This window comes from Oryctolagus cuniculus, chromosome 6 (assembly GCF_964237555.1).
Source record: "Oryctolagus cuniculus chromosome 6, mOryCun1.1, whole genome shotgun sequence".
Lineage (NCBI taxonomy): Eukaryota > Metazoa > Chordata > Mammalia > Lagomorpha > Leporidae > Oryctolagus > Oryctolagus cuniculus.
The window spans coordinates 63,828,551-63,848,430 of record NC_091437.1 but is presented as its reverse complement, the minus strand read 5'-3'; the positions used below and the strand labels follow the sequence as shown (position 1 = coordinate 63,848,430).

Genomic DNA, 19,880 nt, shown 5'->3' with positions numbered 1-19,880 from the left:
ACTGTCTGTCTTTGGGTGATAACCATGCTGACCCGGGAGAGGTGATGCCTCATGGTGGTTTTGATTTGCATTTCCCTGATGGTTAGTGATACTGAGTGTTTATATTTATTGGCCAGTTATATTTCTTCTTTTGAGATCCATTCAGATCCTGGGTTTGTTAACTGGAGTGGTTGGTTTTGTTTGTTGTTTGTTTTTTATTGTTGGTTTCTTGAATTGCTGCTATATTCTGGATATTAATCCTTCCTTGAATAAGTAGCTGGAGAATGGGATTTTTTTTCCCATTCTGTTAGATGTCTCTTCACTCTGTTGATTGTCGCCTGTGCTGTGCAGAAGGCTCTGAGTTGGATAAAGTCCCATTTCTCTAGTTTTGCTTTTGTTGCCTGCACTTTGGGTGTCTTATCCAAGAAGTTGTTCCCTGCACGAATGCTTTGAAATGTTTCCCCACATTTTCTTCTAGCAATTTCAGTTTCAGGTCTTAAATTTGCGTCTTTGATCCCTCTCAAGTCGGTTTTTGTATATGGTAAGAGATAAGTTAGAGGTTTTTAAGATGCGACTTTTAGGGGTGGGGGAAATGTTCTATAAAGATGAACCAGAAACTGTTGTGCTTTTTTTTCCTTTGCAAGGATGTCTTTGTAATGTATTTCATAATTAGAATATCCAATACAGATAAACTGACTTGAATTCTTTTGAAAAAAAAAAAAAAGAGGCCGGCGCCGTGGCTCACTAGGCTAATCCTCCGCCTAGCGGCGCCGGCATACCGGGTTCTAGTCCCGGTTGGGGCACCGGATTCTGTCCCGGTTGCCCTTCTTCCAGGCCAGCTCTCTGCTGTGGCCAGGGAGTGCAGTGGAGGATGGCCCAGGTGCTTGGGCCCTGCACCCCATGGGAGACCAGGAAAAGCACCTGGCTCCTGGCTCCTGCCATCGGATCAGCGCAGTGCGCCGGCCGCAGTGCGCTGGCCGCGGCGGCCATTGGAGGGTGAACCAATGGCAAAGGAAGACCTTTCTCTCTGTCTCTCTCTCTCACTGTCCACTCTGCCTGTCAAAAAAAAAAAAAAAAAAGAGAGAGATAGGTTTCTAATAGCGTTCTTCCACTTCTATACAGCCAGTTTTGCCAGCACCATTTATTGTGAAGACTATTCTTTCTCCAATATATGTTCTTGGCATTTTTGTCAAAAATCAGTGGGCTGTGTGTAGATGGATTAAATTCTGGGTTCTCTATTCTGCACCACTGATCTGTGTGTTGGTTTTTATGCCAATACCATCCTGTTTTAATTACTGTAGCTTTGTAGGATGCGTTGAAGCCATGTATTATGATGCCTCCAGCTCGATTTTTCTTGTTCAGGGTCACTTTGGCTATTCTGGGTCTTATGTGACTCCATATGAATTTTAGGATTGTTTTCTCAAATTCTGTAAAGAATGTCATCAGTGTTTTGATAGAAATTGCATGTAATCTTTAGATTGCTTTAGGTTGTATAGACACTTTGGTGATATAATTCTTCCAATCTGGGAGCAAGGAATATCTTTCCATTTTCTTGGTCATTATTGCATCTTCTGACATTTCAGTGGAATCTGGAAATCCAAATTCTACACAAACTCTTTGGATTCATAAGGGTCCCAGCCAATCCTCTACCTGTGGGTGATGGTAGTAGTTAAGTAGATAAAACAAGCTACTTAGGAAGGGCAGAGGTTTGCTTGGGCCCGTGGATTGGAGGTCACAGCCCACGGCCAGGCAGGCTCCGTGGTCCCTGCCACCTGGCAGCCTGGAGGATGGGGAGGAGGAACATTTGCAGAGGAAGGATTGCATGGTGAGCAGGAAGCAACCAGAAAGGCGGGGCCCAGCTCAGCCTTTATAACCGACCCCCTCAGGAGCACTTCCTTTTGAGGCCACACCCCCAGGGACCTGAGGCCCTCCCACCAGGCCCAAGCACCACCATCAGATTGTTTCCACCTCTTATCCCGCTGTGTGATGTCATACCGCAGCAGTGACAGGCACCTGGGGAAGCCAGGGAGGGCCGCCCTGAAGCCCAGAGCTGGCTGTCTGGGAGGTTGCAGACTCAAACCTGAGTGGGCAGAGTGGCCACATGAGATCAAAGGCAGAGCAGGGCGTGGTCAGGGTCACAGGGACCCTGCCAGTGGATGCCCACAGCCTAGTCTGCTGCAAGGTCTCCCAGTCTCAGCCCCCTTCCGAGCTGAGCTGTGCCAGGCACACAGGCCACCCTCAGCCCCAGCAGGCAACATCTCCATCCCTCCACCCCTGTGGATGCTGTCTGCATCCCAGAGTTCAGACTGCACTGTGACCAACACCTCCATCCTCGGCTGGCAGCAAATTGAGATGATGGTGGGCGCCTCCTTCTATTTCCAGTGCCTTCCACCAGGCCACATGCCTGAAATGGGGACATCCGGCCAGAGGCAGCTCAGAGAGACACAGCCCCACTCTGGTCTCACCCTCCCCACCCACTGGGAGACAGACCTTTTATTATCCTCACTCCCAGCTAGGAGCAGTTTTTCCTGATACCTGATACCTGATACTCGAGGTAGCAGACATGTAATTGAGGCAGGTGTTTGCAGATCGGTTCAAGGCATGGCACTGTAGACACCACTTCCTGTAGCCACGGGCATAGACGTAATTGCTTCCAGAACATGCAAGGCATTCGCCTAGCTTGCCCTCTGTCCAGGATAGAAGCCAGCCGGCTCCATAGCCTCACAGAATCAGAGGGCTGGAAGGGACCTGGGAGATTTCCTATAAACACAGATGCCCCTACAGAGCTGGCTCCTCGTCATGGTGCCAGGCTGGGGTGTGGCCCCAGGGAGAGGCAGTTTTGCCATCCAGGAATGTGAGCCTGGAGCTGTGAGATCTCCCAACTTTCAAGCAAAGTCTAAGTTCCAGGTGTTTATATGAAACATTAGTTTTTGTTTTTAAGATGTATTTATTTGAAAGGCAGAGAGAGAGAGAGAGAGAGCGAGCTTCCATCCAGTGGTTCATTCTCCAGGTGACCACAACAGCAAGGGTTGGACCAGGCTGAGACCAAGAACCAGAAACTCCCTCCAGAGTGGGTGCAGGCACCCAAGCACTTGGACTACCTTCTGCTACCTCCCAGGTGCATTAACCGGGAGCCAGATCAGAAGCAGAGCAGCCAGGACTCAAACAGGCAATCCGATTTGGGATGCCAGCATCCCAGGCAGTGGACTAATGGCTGGGAGTCTCTAAATGTTGCAACTAATTCGGGAGATTTTGTTTATGTTTTTAACTACACTGGCTCCAAGAGAGACGCCGTCCAAGCCTGGTCTCTCACTTCACAGATGACTGGTGCTGTGGGAGGCAGTTGGGCAAGGCCTAGAACAAGTGGGAGGCAGCCCCCAGCCTCCACGAGGGCTCCCATGATCCCACCCAGCCGAAGCCCTCACAGCGCGCTGGGAGCTGGGCCACAGAGCTGGGTGTTCCGCAGCGCACCCCAGATGGTGAGAGCCAGCGCTGGGGGCAGGAGGAGCCTGGCTGGAAAGTGTCTGCAGCCTCACTGCATGGGGCTGCAGCCGGCTCAAGCCAAGTCCTTTCTTGGGGAATTTCCTAAGCTCCTGCCGGGGCCCACGTGTGTGCAACCAGCCTGGCCTGAGAAACCAAAACCACATGGTGCTGACCTGCCCCGAGGGGCTTCCCGCCCACCCGAAGCCACTGGCCAGCCTAATGAGGGCTGGGAGCCTTCACACAGGAATGCGGCCTCACGGGCTGTAATTTGACCAATTGTTGACATCTGGGGCGTAATTACTAGGCCCCAGACTGATAATCCTGGTAAGCCCACCTCATCCAGGGCCCCATCCTGGTGCCTTCTGAGGGCTCCACCCCCACCCCAGGAGCCAGCAGCCATCATTACAGCCACAGAGCAAGATGGGCAGCACACCGACCAGCTTTGTTATGGAACAACACCCCAAACTGATTGGAGGCATCACTATAGAACCCCCAAACTGGATCCTCTCTCCTGATGCTCAGAAAGCCAATCTATGACATCAGGATGGTGGAAGAAAGCGTGTGTTTATTGCAAAATCCAGAGCAAGGAGCCAGGCAGCTGTTGCTTAATTCCCGGGTTCCCGGAGGAGTCAGGGGTGAAGGTTCTTATAGACTGAAACTGGGGCTGAGAGGTACGTGATCAGCTCATGTCCAAGCTTCTGATTGGTCAGTGGTGCTGTGCTCTTTAGGGAATTTATGGCGGCCAGGTGGGCTCCAGTTGGTCTGGGGGTTATGTGCAGGTGACAGCTTGCATTCTGCCCAGACCTGGAGTTCCCCTAGACAAATTGCCCCCAAGACAATGGCAGCCATCAAGGTTCTTATCTGCTGGAGAAATGAATGACTCCTTGAACCTTGTAGGACCAGCCGGATCACTCCCTCAAGTCAGTGAATCCCTTTTGATAAGCGCAGGCAAACACAACTTGGGCTGGCTCCCTGCTTTTCCGCGATGGGGGTTCAGTTCCAGTTTGAGCACCCAAACACAGCCACTCGGTTCAGCAGACCTCGAGTTTGTATGGGGGCGGGTCAGGCACACTGAGGAAGGAGCAGGCCTTGTCCCAGCATTTGTCCCCGGTGTGGGGCAGGGGGTCAGCACGGGCTATCGTGGCTGATGGCCACTGGGAAGCTCCAGGGCTGGAGCCAGGAAACCTCTCCTCTTCTGCCACACTTGTTAGCATTTCTCAAAAGAGAGCTCCGGCAGGAGGGCGGGAGGGCAGAGACCCCCAGGATGCCGGCAGGTGGCACAGCCCACATCCCACTGCCAGCCACGTGGAAGGCCTCGTGAGAGTCCCAGCGCAGCCCCCTGAGCCAATGCAGACCCCCCCACTTCTGGGCCAGCCTGCCTGTGGGGTCTCATGTTTTGGGTCGGTCTGGAAAAAGAGGAGGCAGAGTAGACTGACCTGAGACGCAACTTGAACTTGTCTGAGAGGGGACCAGTGTGGCCTCCACTTTATGTAGGAGGAAACTGAGGCTCTGCGACACCCCCATCTTTGACTGAGCCAGCACAGTGGGGAGACGCAGCCCTGCCTGCCTGGTGTCCTAGGGCAGCTGGCCACTCAGCCTGCTCCTCGCGCCCCTGCGAACGTCCTGCTGATCTCTGCTGGGAAAGGATGGCTTGAGGCAGCCGGGGCGGGGCAGAGGTGCTGAACATCTGTTGGGGGTAGGACCGGGACGGGGGACTTCCAGGGCTTCGATCAGGCAGGGCAGGGACTAGCCAGCATTGAGCACTGCAGGTCTGGGGCCCAGAGAAGAGATGCTGAGGCTCAGACACAGGACTGCAGCCCAGCATCTGCTGTAGGCCATTGGCTTCCTGCTCCAGTTGCAAGAGAGGCCAGGCCTGGTGGTCAACACCCGATTGTCTGGGACTGGACAGGGCTGCCTTGATAGGTACAATGCCTGCACACCTGCCAGGGCCTGTGCCCCCACCCCCAGAGCTGGGCTTCTCAAACACCTCTGTTCCACTCAGATCAGACATACCCTGGGTCCAGCCTGACCATGCCCCACCCATGTCTGTTCTTGGTTCTCTTCAGCCCTGCCCTAGGCCCTCTCCCTAGTGCCCAGAGCCAGGCTCAGCCCTTCCTCCAGCCCACCAGTGGTCCACACGGCCACATACCCCACCTGCCTCAGCCAGGTGCCAAGAAGGAGCGGGGTCCATGGAGATGGGGGACACTGCCCTCCTGGAGACCCACAGAGCAGGATGGTGGCTCACACGGGGCTTACAGGGAAGACACGTGTCCAGAGTGTTTCTGAAGCTTCCTGACCACGGAATCCCTAGGACACCCACAGGACGGTGTGCGTGGGGCACCAGTTTGGGAGAGGCAGGATGTAGGGTGAATATGTGTGGGCTCCAACCTCCGTAGGTTCCCAGCCCGCGACCCCTAGCCTTCCCCAGCACGGGAGGAGACGGCAGAATCATGGCCCCAAGCTGGGCTGTTCCATTCTCTGCCTGCCTCAGAGACCCCCTCCTCAGTGACTCCCTTTTTCCCAGCCACCTCTCTGAAGGTCAGCATTGACACAGACGGTGGATTCGGGGGTCTGTGGACAGCTCTCCTGCCCAGGTGGATCAGTGGGAGCCCAGGGCCACTGCACAGACCACGGCCCCGGCAGCATCAAGTGCAGCTGAGGCGCAGGCCCTGCACCCCTGCTCTGTGGGTCGTGGTGCCTGCTCAGGAGACTTCACTTTCCTTCAGCCGTGTTCCCAAGCGCACTGCTCACACCACACCCTCCGCCTTTATGCTGAAGCTACACGTTTCAGCTCCACATTGTAGAAGCCAGGAGCTCTGCAGTCCCAAAGACAGGCACTCAGGGGCCCCACATGCATCAGAAACAGGCCTTGGGGGGCCAAGGTTGTGCTATCATTGACCCACCAGAGACAGGAGGCCTGCGGTCCCGCCAAGGAAGGGGCAGACCAAGGACACTCCCAGGGACATCTGGGCGCCCCCTGTGGGACATCCTGGGGTCCCTTCTAAGGACACTTCTGGAAAAGCAGGACAACCATGCTTCCTTGTGCTCCCTGGAAGCAGCGCTGGGGCCACAGCAAGGGACCAGAGGTGGTCTCAGCCCTGGGGAGGGGGCTGAGCCAAGATCCACGTTCAGTGGAGAGACATGGGGCACAGCGGGTGTCCGGGCCTGGGCTGGGGGGCTTTGGCGCGTCAGCCTCCGGGAGGGAGGCTGCACACAAGGCCGCAGGCAGGAGAGCGGTGCGGTCAGAGCCACATTCCAGGACCAGGACGCTCTCCAGGGCAGTGCGCGGGAGACCAAGACCGGGGAAGGGCCGGCTGAGGGCTGGGTGGTATGGCTGCAGGGTGTGCTGGGTCCTGGCTCCTGCACATTAAGCAGAAAGACCCTTATTTAGTTCCAAGGTACACCTTAATCTCTTAGTTTGGGCTTTCATTAGGGTCTTTGTAATCCGTGCGGAGTTTGCCCTGTGTTTGAGCTCGGTTCAGGGGGAGCCACAGCCGCACACACAGAGCCACCCACACGGAGCTGGGGAGCCAGAGGCCAGAGGCCAGCTGACATCCAGGGGGTCATGGGAGCAGGGACGATGGAAACAGAGGTACACAAGGCTGGGCTGGAGGCAGGGAGACGGGCCAGGAAGCTCCTGGCACCTGGCTTTGGCCTGGCCCAGTCCTGGCTGTTGCAGCCATCTGGGGAGTGAACCAATGGATAGAGGGTCTCTCTGTCTCTCCATCTCTCTCTCTGTAACTCATCTTTCAAATAAATAACTAAATTTTTTTTTTAATTTCAGATAATGGAACATTTCTGATTTCAGACTTCCGGGTTAGAAATTCTCAAAAAAAAATCCAAAATCTGGGGAGGGTTCAGCCTAACAGCAAAAAGGTTCCCACCCCACACCAGAAAGCCCACGTTCAGGTCCTGGCCCTGGCTCCCGGCTAGCCCACACCCTGGGAAGCAGAGATGGCGGCCCAAAGCCTCGGGTCCTTGCCTCTCAGGAGGGTCCCCCAGGTGGGGTTCCTAGCTCCCGGCTTCGGCCTAGGCCAGCCCTAGTCGTTGTGGGCATTTAGGGAGTGAATCAGCAGATTGGGGTGCTCTCTCTCTCTATTTCTGTGTCAAATAAATAAAATAAGCAAGCAAATAAACAGATACAATCTGAAATTCTAAATACATGTTGTCCCAAGCATTGCGGGTAAGGTATACCCAGCCCATGCAATATTTGCACTGTATCATCTTTCTTTCTTGCTGTTTCCTTAGCATGACTCAGCACTTCTCAGGCACATGTTCCATGCCAGGGCTCATCCAAGCACGAGGGACCCAGGGGACCCTTTCATGACTGCCCTAGGGAAGATTTGTGCAGGCCACATGTTAACAACATGCTGTGCCACGTGTGACAGAGTGTATGTACTGCGAACAGGACAGATGGGAAGGAGAGAAGCCTGGAGGGCTTCCTGGAGGAAGTGACTGAGCTAAAGGTATATACAAAGGTATATATTCCCTGCCAGGCAGGGGAACAGTGTGTGCAGTCTCGGCAGTGTTGCTGGGGCAAGGGTGAGCCGATCTGCAGGGCTGGCCGGGTTTCCTCTATGTGCCCACGCAGAGGGGCAGCTTGGTGAGGCTTTGTCCAGCAGACAGGCAAAGGGTGCCCAGGGGTCGCTGGCCCCCCACAGACCCCAGAGGCCTCGGGGCCTGAGAAGCCCCGATTCCAGCACCGCCCCGAGTTACCTGGCTTTCCTCAGCCACAGCCACACAGAAGTGCAGAGAGTCTGAACTCTTCCAGTTCCAAGTGACAGTAACGCACGTGAAGCTGGCGTGGGGGGGAAGAAAACAGATGAGCTCACGAACGAAGCGAGGCCCTGAGCCCTGCCTCTGCTTTCCTCTCCGTCGACTCTCCCAAACCATGCAGCAGCCCAGGGAGCTCCAGGCTCAGCCCAGCACAAAAGACCCCACCGCAGCTGCTCGCCCAGGCCCCTTGGGTGAGGTGGGGTGATCGTTAGAGAAGAACCAGAGTGCTGCCGTCAGAGGAGGCATCCTGGGCAGCAGACCACACACAGGTGCCCTCCACTGCCCCAGCCCCTCCCCCAGGCAGACAGAATACCCAGACTCCTGGGCCCAGGACAGACTGTTTTTCTGCCGGCCCCAGAGGAAATGCTATTCCATATGTAACCTTTGCCTGCCTCTCTCTCTCTCTCTCTCTCTCTCTCTCTCTCATTCCAGGGACCCCTGGGGCTGGATGGCAAGCCTGTAAGTGATGAAGAGCAGTTCTAGGTGGGCCTGGGTGGGGGTGGGTCTTGGGGAGCCATGGGAAGAGGCCGCTGGGAACTCGATTTGGTACAGGGAGAAGCCGGTGGGTTATCAAACTTGAATTCAAATCCAGCGGCAGCACCAGCCGACCATGTGGCCATGGGGAGGACCCTCGAATGCACACACATCCCCCACCACAGGGGTGGGGGTCCACGGAGAGCTGTGGGTGGCTCAGTCTCTGGTGTCTGGTCAGCCCTCAGATCATGTGAGCCTTTCCCATGCAGTCTCCATTTCTGTGGCAGATGTCAGACCGAGGAGTTTTCAACACCTGAGTCAGGAGCTTATGGTCCACGGGCATCCTCAACGGATGAACGAGATGCCCAGGGAGGCATCAACCCAATTAAATAAATAGCTGGATGTGGATGGATGGACGAATAGATGGGTGTGAGTGGGTGGTGGAAGGGAGGGAGAGAGGGAGGGAGGGAAAGAGTTGCATAGATGGGTGGATGTTGGTGTGGATGGATGGCGTCCATCCAAGGATGTGTGAGTGGAACCTAGACTCCCCTTGAAGGAGAGAATTCTGGGGACAGGGTCTCTGTGCACTGCCTGCAGATGACCGGCTTGGGCACAGGGAGAAGATAAGCAGCGAGGGGCTGTGCTCTGTGGGAGGAGTGACTTCCCTCCGAGGGGATGCCAGTGGGCACTTGTCCCAAGTCCCCATCCCCTCCTACTGAGGAGCAAGGGCAGCACTCAGTCAAGGCTGAGGGGCTTGGGTGTCACTCTGCACTCAGCCGCCCGCCGCTCCTGCCATCCAAGCCAACTTTGCCCTCCTCGCTCACGTCTATTCTTTCTCCACTTTCCTTTTCAGGGACTTCCAGGCCCCAAAGGGGAAAAGGTAAGTGATGCTGATGGGGGAACCCTGCCACTAGCCCCCGTCCTGGAGTGGGGCCTCAGTTGCCCCATCTGTAAAGCAGGCTCAGTAGTGCCTACTTCCTAAGCCAGTGGCCAGGCTTGTGTCTGACACGCTTGTGTCTGAATGAGTTCTCCAGGCACCAAAGCATAAGAAGACTCCAAGGCACAGGGTACTGGGAATGACTGCTTCCCAAATGCTGAGTCATAGAAAGCAGGTGCCAGGGAGCATGGGGACTGGAACGATGACTGCTGGGGGCCGACGCCCCTCGTGAGAAAGGCTTCCCTGGCGTCTGGCACCGGAAGTCGTGGGCAGCCCCCTGGAGGACTTTGCAAGGGCGCAGAGAGACCTGTGTGTCCCCCAGTGGAGTCAGGGGACAGGGGCCCAGAGCTGACCTCGGAATGGCAGGGCCAGCTGCGGCCTCCGGGGTGTGGCTGGGCCACCCCCTCACCTCCTCCCAACCTGGAATTTGGAAATGGGGATACGAGAACTGCAGAGGGGGACCCCGCTGTGATGGGAAGGTGCAGGGTTTTGTGCTCAGAGCCTCATCTTTGCCTTCGGGCTCCACCACGTGGTTCCGGGCAAGTCGGTGTGGCTCTGTGGGCCTCAATTTCCCCATCTGTAAGTTAAAAGCAACCTCACAGAGCGGGGGCAGAGTACACGAGGTCGCAGCAGGAAAGCTCTCCCGATTACCTTCCTGCCATCCTGGCTGTCACAGAATCCATTCAAGCCAGGGCTTTGAGACAGGACAAGCTAGTGTCCTGATCTATTGCAAAATGCAAAGCCTGTGGCTTCAGGCGTGGCCTAGAACAAGTTATTGTCACTCCGCACTGCTGCAAGACCCAAGGGGAGCAGCTGTCTGCCTCACACGCGGCTGCCTGCTGGCGAGGGACAAGGGGCCCTCCGTCTCAAGCCTGGATCTGTGGGCAGTATGGCCTTGGGCAGGTCACTTGGCCTCTTTGCCTCTCTGTTTCCTGGAAATGAAGGTAAAATCGAGGCTCCTGTCGTTTTTGTTGGAATGAAGTCGGGCCATGTATGTGAGCACTGAACAGAGCAGTGCTCTATAGCAGGTGTAAGAGAGGTGGACAGCGTGGTAATGATCTCCTCCGTGTTTTTCGTTCCTAGGGAGTACCAGGAGACTTCGGCCCCCGGGTAAGGATGGAGTGTTTCTCCCTCCCCTGCCTGCCGTGTGTGTTCTGGGCAGTTCTGAGAAATGTATCTCGCAGGTCCTCTGCATCCCAGCTCCCCTTACAGGGGTCCTGGGAAGGGGCTTTGTGCCCAGGCAGGGTTGGGCCAGCTGTGCAGCTTCACGGAGCGCACATCTCACAGTGGTTCTGAGCAGGAGCTGGGAGCAGGCCAGGCTGAGTCCCCAAGGACAGAGCCCTTTCGTGCTAGGCGTAGGATAGGAGGGCAGGGCAGGGCCACACAGAACTGGTAAGACTTCTGTGGGGCTGAAAAAGGTCCTTCCAGGTCTGCTTGCTTTTGGGGAGGGGGCGGTGGGGGTCTGTGGAAGCTGCTCTTCCAATCAGATGCTTGCTCCTCGAAAGACTGGAATCCCCCAGGCCAGGGGGCGTGAAAGAACCCTTCACCTTCTTCATGGCTGTCCTGGGATTTGTGATAATGGCTCATGGTCCCTGGCTTGCTAGGGTCTCTGGCATGGTTGCAAGCCAAGGCTCCAGACCCAGAGACTCAGGCGACAGGGTCCTCATGCATGGCCCCGGTCGCCCACAGGCAGCTCCCCAAGTGCCTGGGCTTCTCCCAGCAGGGCTGGTGGGTTCCTCAAGGCATTTTCAAAGCAGCAGTGCAAGGGGCAGGAAGTGGAGCTGCTGGGCACATGCAGAGACAGCATCACTGTGCATGCTTTTGCTCTATCAATCACAGGCCAGCCTGCAGCCAGAGCAGGAGCAGAGCAGCCCCCAGCTCTTGGGGGTGGGGCAGCGAGGTCAGGGGAGCTAGCATGAGGCCATCCCTGGAGAAGGTGGCCTGCACAACCAGTGGCCTGTCACCTATATGGGGGCTAGGTTTAGTGACTTTGCCTCCAGAAACAGCCCTGGGGTTTTTTTAATCACCCACCTGCCTTACTGACCGCTTCACCTGTTTGCTGACCAGATGGTTTTCCCATGGCTCAGTCCAGGCTTTATAAACAGAGACCACCATGCATACAATCTCCGTGTCCTCAAGGTAGACTGGACAGGCGGACGGTCTGGGCCTGCTGGTTTGCTGTGTTCCCCACTGATTCACCCCATGTCGCCAGGGTCACACCTCAGTCAGCCAGGCCCTGAGAGAGGAGGGACAGGCAGGCCAGGAAGAGCCTAAGCACCTCTCCCAGGCCCTGCGCCGGGGTGGAGTCCAGGCCCGTGGTTCCCGAGCCGGAGCCCCTGAGCCGTGAAAGGAGCAGTGAGGGCCAGGAGGGGTCTTCAGATTCCTCCTGATTCAGCACAAAGTGAAGTGGGGACTGCTCACCACCCACAGCCCAGAGACCCCACCATGCCACCCATGGCCTTTCCTTCTGCCTGGAGCTACAACCTGGCAGCCAGGACCCCGGCCACACCAGACCAGTGGGGAGATCCGAGTGGTGGGCACTGAGAGCCTCCGTTAACTTTTTTATTTGGCTGCTGTGTTCAGTGCAGTTTGTCAGAGACGAGCTCTTTCATATCGGGAGGGGGGTCCATGGCAGTCGGAGGAGGCTCAGCTTTTCCTGGCCCTGAACCTGGGTGAATAATAACCCTCTCTGACTCCCGAGCCCCCGACCTCTTCATCTGGAAAATGGGCAGTAGCAGAGCCCCGGCCAGCTGGCCAGAGGTCTGAGTAAGATCATCCCTAGGGGGTCCTCACGTACTCTATGCTGGGTCCACAAAAGGCTTCCTCCTTTCTTGGTTACAAAATAGGCAGCAACTGGCATTATAACCCGCCACATGCCCATGCTAGGGCAGCTGGGAGGTGCCCTTCCCTCCCTGCAGGTGGGGCCCCAAGGTGAGGGCTCTGGCAGCCTGAGGTCTAACCTGGCACTAACACCAGGGTCCAAGTCTTGGGTGTTGCACGAGAGAGCATGTGTGACCCTGCCTGGCTTTTCTATAATTGTTTTGAGGTCATTGTAGACTCAAGTGCAGCTTTTTTCCCCCAAAGAAACCTTTTATTTAAGGAATACAAGCTTCATGCATTTCATAAGTACAACTTTAGGAATATAGTGAGTCTTCCCACCATACCCACCCTCTCACCCACATTCCCAACCCTCCTCCTCTTCCCTCTCCCATTCCCAGTCCCATTCTCCACTAAGATCCATTTTCAATTAACTTTATACCCAGAAGACCAACTCTATACTAAGTAAAGAGTCAACAATTTGCATTAAAAAAAACCTGTTCCTCAACAGTTGCGACAAGGGTTGTTCAAAGTCATTGCATCTCAAAGTTAATTTCACTTCTTTTTTTTTTTTTGAGAAATTTACTTAACTTTAAGGAAGCACCCAAAAATGATAATCTTTTGAAAGCACTTAGACATAACTATAACTTATGAGGCATAAGAATATCCTCCACTTACCCTGTCGGAATAAGATCGAAGTCAGCGAATTCAACAGGCTTCCATAGCCTTGGCAACTCATGACTAGAGCCTAGGGAGATTACTGACACCATAAACAAGAGTGTCAAATTGTTAAATCAACAACAGGAGTCACTGTGTACTTACTTTTCATGTGGGATCTGTCCTTAATGTGTTGTCCAATGTGAAGTAATGCTATAACTAGTACTGAAACAGTATTTTACACTTTATGTTCTGTGTGGGTGCAAACTGATGAAATCTTTACTTAATATATACTAAATCAATCTTCTGTATATAAAGATAATTGAAAATGAATCTTGATGTGAATGGAATGGGAGAGGGAGCGGGAGATGGGAGGGGTACGAGTGGGAGGGAAATTATGGGGGGGGGGCGAAGCCATTGTATTCCATAAACTGTACTTTGGAAATTTAGAATAGCCTCCACTTAATACATTAAAAGAAAATAAGTCCTTGAGAATAAGTTTTATCATTAATTAAGGAAGCACCTAAGAAAACAAGCAGTGGAGTTGGACACTTAGGCATAACTAAAACTTATGAGACGTAAGAATATCCTCCACTAAATACACTAAAATGAAATAAATCTTTGAGAACAAGTTTTACAGTTAACTCTCATAACACAACTCTTTGAAGACAGAGGTCCTGCATTGGGAGTTACTGTACAGTGACTCCTGTTGTTAATTTAACAATTAACACCTTTATGTATGATGTTAGTGACCACCCGAGGCTCTTGACATGAGCTGCCTAGGCTATGGAAGCCGTTTGAATCCACAGCCTCCGTCAGTATTTAGACCATAAGCAAAGTGGGAAGTTCTCGCCTCCCTTCAGAGAAAAGTATCTCCTTCTGAAATGCAGTTTTAATAAACAACACCCCATGGGCCCTTTATCCAGTGCCCCACAACGGTGACATCTTGCATCGCCGTAACACACTCTCACAACCAGGAAATCCACAGTGATACAACCTCAGATTATCCCAGTTTCCACACAGGGTATGCTGTATGTTCTGTGCAGTAGTGTCATGTGTGTACATTGGTGTGAGCACCTCGCAAAGACCTCTCATTTCAGCTGGGGTCGCCTCCCCGCTTCCCGTGCCTGACCCCAGCCACACTGTTCTCTGTCTCTCTGGTTTCTGCCACTCAGGGTTGTGTGCTGTGACTCCAGCATGTACCCTGTGAGCCTGGGTTTTTTTCACCCGGTGTGATCCCTTGGGGCGTCTGCAAGCCGCTGCGTGCATCCGTGCTTTTCCCTCCTCTGTTTCTTGCTGGGGAGTGGTCCGAGCCAGGAGTGCCCCGTCCCTGGCTAACAGTCACCACTGGGAGGGCTTTCAGGTGGTTTCCAGTCTGGGGCTGTTACGGATGAAGCAGCTGTAAATGTTCAAGCGCAGGTTTTTGTGTGAACTGAAGTTTTCGTTTCTCTGAGATAAGGGCCTGGAGTGTGGAGCTGACCAGGTGGGGAGGTCTCTCAGGAGATGCCCAGTCTCCTTTCCAGAAAAAAGGGGGCTGGCCTGCGCCATCTCTCACCTAAACACCGTGTCGGCTTCAGACACTGAGAGTAGGCGCGTTCCTTGGAGGGTGGGCCTCTTCTGCCAAGTTGTAGGGACCACCAAAAAGAGGTCAGGGGCTCAGCCACAAAGCCCTTCCCTCCGGGCCTGCCCCAAGGGCTGGGGAGGGAGAAGGCCTAGGGGAGTGTGTCTCTGGAGGCTGGGATGCCTGCCCCTCACCCTCAGGGTCATGCCAAGCCTCATGTCTTTCAGGGAGACCAAGGGCAAGACGGAGCTGCTGGGCCTCCAGGACCCCCAGGGCCCCCTGGAGCCAGGGGCCCGCCTGGCGACACTGGGAAAGATGGCCCCAGGGGGGCTCAAGGTCCAGCGGTAAGAGAAGGCATGCAGTTGGACTCCCAAGACCTACTCCTGTGCTGACCCAAACCCCAAACTCTGATCCCAGAACCAGTCCCCAAGCCCAGCCCTGTCCCCCACTAGAGACCCAACACCAACTTTAACCCAACCCAGACACTGAACCTGGGCCCAACCTAAACTCCCAGCCCCAACCCCAATTCAGATCCTGTCCCTGACACTAGACCCAAACCCAACCCTAACCCTAACCCCAGACGGACAGACCTTGGCCCCCACCAAACCTGAAATCTAACATCAACTAGGTCCCTAAGCCAAATCAAAACCTTGACTTCCAAGTTCACACTGCGAATTCAGGCTTATCCAGACTCTAACCGTGACCCTGACTCAAAACCCAACTTTAACCCCAAGTAGACCTTCAGACGCCAACCCTGTCCTGCGTTGCAGTCTCAGTCCCAATCCTGACCCTGACACGCACGCAGGCTCTCTCTTTAGCTCTTGACCAAGCCCTGATCCTCTCCATGCGCTTTCCTCTCCTTCCCCCACACTAACTACTTAGCCTCAGTCATCCCCCCAAATTCCTAACCCAAACCTGGAGGCCAGGCCCCCTTCCCTTGCCCCTGTCCCTGATCCAGGCCCTCCAACTTGTCGAGGCAGCACACTCCCCCCAGGGCCCCGCTGAGGGCAGCCACTCAGAGGGCTCCTGCACTCCTGGTCACCCTGGATGAGTAACTTCGATCCTCAGCTCTCCCACCTGGGCAGCAGGAACAGCAGGAGCCACTTCTCAGGGTCTGGTGGGGATGCAGAAGCTCCTGCACTCGGAGCATGTGATACCTCGCATCCTCATGGCCGTCCTCTCTGCCTCCTCAGGGTCCCAAAGGAGAGCCCGGCCAGGACGGCGACACGGTCAGTACCCAGGGCACCTCCCAGGCTTCCCCCACACACCCCAACCCCGGGATGATGTGTGCACATGTGTGTGTGTGTGTGCGTGCCCACACATGGTGCTATGCATGTGTGTACACATGTGTTCCTGCGCTGGCCGCCGGTGGGGAATGGGTGGCCAAGGCCCCCACTGGGCTGAATGCTAACGGCCACACAGCCTTGAGTGGGAGCCTGCAGCCCACTGATCACCGCTTGAGCCCTCATGCGGCCGCTGTCCTATGCCTAGAGCTCAGCAGCCCAGCCGGGTTCTAGCAACAGCCGGCTGCTCCTCTCTGGGGCATCACCCTTTATAAAACCAGGCTGATAAGGAAGACAGGCCCAGCAGCAGCCTCCAGTGTGAAGTTGGACACCTTCTCTTCTCTCATTCCAGGGCCCCAAAGGACCCCCAGGGCCCAAGGTGAGTGCCTCCCACTCCTTGCCCCCTCCCCCAGGCCTGGGGTGCTAGGTACTCCCTGCCAGTAAAACCTGGGCAGCAGAGTCGGGGACCAATGCCGTGGGCAAATTACAGCATCTCTCCGGGCCTGGCTCCGGATTCACCTCCCTCTTGGGCAGCACCAGGCCCTCCCTGCAGGAGCTGGAGCCCCCGGTTCCAGGAGGAGGAGGAGAAGGGGAGCTCCTGGGAAGAGAGCTGCACTGGTGGGCTTGCTGGGAGCGAGGGGTTTCCAGGGCATTCTCACACCCTTCACCTCTCAGCTCCCTGCTTGCAAGACCAGTGACTTGCCAGGAAGGGATTTCCAGCCAGATACCCTCCCCACAACTGTGGGCACCTTCTGAGGGGTTCAGGGGTCTCTGGGTCACAGAAGCCACTTCCATCAGAGGAGCAAAGGGCCTGATGTCTGTGTTCCAATGGCTCTGGCTTCTCCTTGCACCCCCGCTGTCCCCCCGCCCAGGGTGAGCCCAAGGAGGAAAATGAGAGGCCTATGGAATTACTTCTTAGCCAGGGTCAGGAAGTGACCAGAGAAAAAGGCTAGGGTGGGGACAGGGCCCCACTGCGGGGCCGGGGGCTACAGCTCTCAAAGCATGGACCTGGGGACAACAGCATCACAGTGGGGCTTGTGAGAAATGTGGGTTCCAGGGCCCACCTGGGGCCCATGGACTCGGAGACTCTGGACGCGGAGCCTGGGGGCCAGCTGAAGGAGCCCCTGGGGGCACTGGCAAGTGTTCAAGCTTGGGAACCAGCCACTAAGCTGGTGATGGATGGCTCCCCACCACTCCCCTGGCCAGGCAGCTCCCCATGCAGTACCCAGCAACACTGCCCATCCCCCGCCGCCCCTCTCGGGCCAGCTGCTGCAGCAAGTCCCCTGCCCGTCCCTCTCCATCACGTGTCCTCTCGAATTGCCTTCTGAGACGTGCTGCCCCTTGCTTATTTGAATATCTCTTGTCCCTTAGCCGCCTCTGACTCCATTGAGCAGGGAACCTCGCCTGTCTGGCCCCCAGCAGCTGCTCACAATGTCTTCTGAATGAATGAACTCTCCTTTGTCTGTCCAACCATTCTGTCTGCACACACCTGCTGAGGCCTGCTCTCAGGGCTGATGCTGAGCTGGTGGGAGCAGGGGACAGAGGTGGCTCCGACCCACGGTGCCCAGTGCTGCGTGGAGCCAGGGGCCTGGTGTGCTGGGGAGTGCTGAGGCAGGAGGGGCCACGTCCACCTGTGGGTCTCCTGCTGTGTCCAGCTGTGAGGGCTGCAGCTCACCTGTTCTGTTTTTAGGGGGATGATGGGACACCGAGCCAACCTGGGCTCCCTGGACCCCCAGGGCCCAAGGTAGGTACATGCACCTCTGCCAGAGAGCCCTCTGCCCCTACTCTCACTGCCTGCCCAGTGTAGCCCCTCTCAAGCCCTTCTCCCTCATGGGGAGGTAGTGGGGCAAGTATGGACTGACGCCTGGGGCAGGCAGCGGGAAGCAGCAGGAGGGCATGGGCTCCACAGGCCTCAAGTCCAATCCCAGGTGGCCCCACTCTCCACCCTGTCCCCTAACGAGGAACTGCATGATGTCATCCTCACACCTGGCCCCATCCCCCACCCCTGGTGACAGCCACAAGATCCGGACAGCATTGCTCCCAGATGTCCATGGAGCTCTGGATCTGCCCAACTGCAAGACCCAGACCGGAAGGTGGAGCCCTGGCCCTCAGGCCCCAGGGCCGGGGAGAGTCCAGACGCCCCCGCCCCCCTCCTTCGGTGGGCTCAAGTGCGTGCAGCAGGAGGCCCCAGCCTGCCCGGCGCTGCCTCTCACGGCGAGTGTTTCCATTTCAGGGTGAGCCAGGGAGCATGGGGCCCCGAGGAGAAAGCGGCGTGGACGGTGCCCCGGGACCAAAGGTGACATCAGGGTGCCTGGCCCAGTCAGCCCCTCCCCCAGGCGGCGGGGGAGCCGTCATTTCCCTTTGAATTTGCACTTTTGGGTGGGGACTGCCTGGGCCGGGATCTTCCTGGACTCACAGTGGGAGGCTGGTGAGGATGGGTGGCGGTGAGCCTGGGTGGATGATGGGGCCTGTGCTCTCTGGCCACCTCTGCTGGGCCTCCATGGGGAAGGGGAGGTCAGTGATCTCCCAGGTCCTCCCCCTGGCCAGCTGGTCCTCAACAGTCATCCTCAGATCAGGAGGGCTCCAACTGTGGGATTGCCGGTGAATCTGCAGCCTTGTGTCTCCACAGGGGGAGCCTGGCCATGGAGGTGCAGACGGAGCCACGGGGCCCCGGGTAAGCAGCCTCTCAGGCCACTGCTAGGAGACCCCAGTGGCCTGGTAGCTGCAGAAACCCCTGTCCCTACAGAGTCCCCAGCGTTCTCTCTGTCCCTAGAGATGTGATGCCCTTCTAGACTTTTCTTTGTATACGCAAACACAGATCCTCCATGGGTCATGTGGCATGACTCCACCCATGGTGGGCGGGCCACAGCCCCACATCCTGGTTTCTGCTGTCACTGGGAAGCCAGCTACCCCAGCCAGGCCCAGGTTTTGTGTGACCAGCCCCTGTCCGTATACCTTTAGGGACATCCAAGGTCCTGTCCTCAGCTCTGTCACCTGAAGCAGTCACATCTCCCCATACCCCCAGAAGCTGGCTTCTTCCTCCAAAAAAAATGCACCTGAGCCCCCCTGCCTGGCCGTACAGGTGGCGGGGGGTCAGACTGTGTCCTGGCTACGGCAGTTGTGTGTACCCTGGACAGTTGTGTGTGTGCCACCACTGTGGGGGCAGCCAAGGCCCAGGCCTGGGTCTCTGCCCTCTGCACTGAGGCTGGTCCGGGCCTGAGCCAAAGTGTGCGTGACCTGTACGGTTCTCCCAGCCAGAGCAGCCTGGTGAGGAAGGGAGGCTCAGAAGGGAGGGCCTAGACAGCAGCCATGTGCTTGCCTGCAACCGCAGACACAGCAGGTGGGGGGAGAGAGCATGTGGGATGTGCCGCCCCGCCCACAGTCAGGAGACAGGGAGACCGAGTCTTTCACAGAGTTGGGAAGAGTCTGGGGAGTTTTGCTTGTTTGTGTTATGTCTTTGGCAACATTTAGAAATCTGAAGGACTTGGCGTCTTCCCTTGCAACAGCGGGGATCAGGCTGTGGGCTCGAATGGCCACATTGAGGGACCACGTGAAGGGAAACCACAGCCGCCCCGGGAGGGGGCGGGTAGCACATCTCCGCCTGCGCTCTCCCTGTGGCGGGAGGCAGGGATGGCCAGCCCCCACTCCCTCGCAGCCCCACCCTGAGGCTCACCCTTCTGCTGCCCAGGGTCCACCAGGCCTCAAGGGCGAGCAGGGGGACACTGTGGTGATCGACTATGACGGCAGGATCCTGGATTCCCTCAAGGTAGTGTAACCCAGGGGGCAGGGGGTCCCCACAACTTCCTGTGCTAAACCTGCACTTCCCTACATGAGGGGCCGGGAGGGGATTCACACAAAGACCACAGGTGCATTACACACCTGATGGGGACGTCCGTGCTCAGACCCACGTGAT

The 19,880-nt window shown here is 56.3% G+C and overlaps 1 protein-coding gene across 1 annotated transcript in view; it reads left to right on the top strand.

The window, feature by feature from the left end:
* Nucleotides 1-19,880, top strand: part of COL23A1 (collagen type XXIII alpha 1 chain) — a 314,350-nt gene that overhangs the window by 279,649 nt on the left and 14,821 nt on the right. The window contains exons 6-15 of the mRNA XM_008255487.4: nt 8,671-8,697; nt 9,566-9,592; nt 10,733-10,759; nt 14,912-15,028; nt 15,878-15,913; nt 16,320-16,346; nt 17,658-17,711; nt 18,201-18,263; nt 18,597-18,641; nt 19,656-19,733. Of these exons, the coding sequence (XP_008253709.1) occupies nt 8,671-8,697; nt 9,566-9,592; nt 10,733-10,759; nt 14,912-15,028; nt 15,878-15,913; nt 16,320-16,346; nt 17,658-17,711; nt 18,201-18,263; nt 18,597-18,641; nt 19,656-19,733 (501 nt within the window). The remainder of the gene's footprint in view (nt 1-8,670; nt 8,698-9,565; nt 9,593-10,732; nt 10,760-14,911; nt 15,029-15,877; nt 15,914-16,319; nt 16,347-17,657; nt 17,712-18,200; nt 18,264-18,596; nt 18,642-19,655; nt 19,734-19,880) is intronic.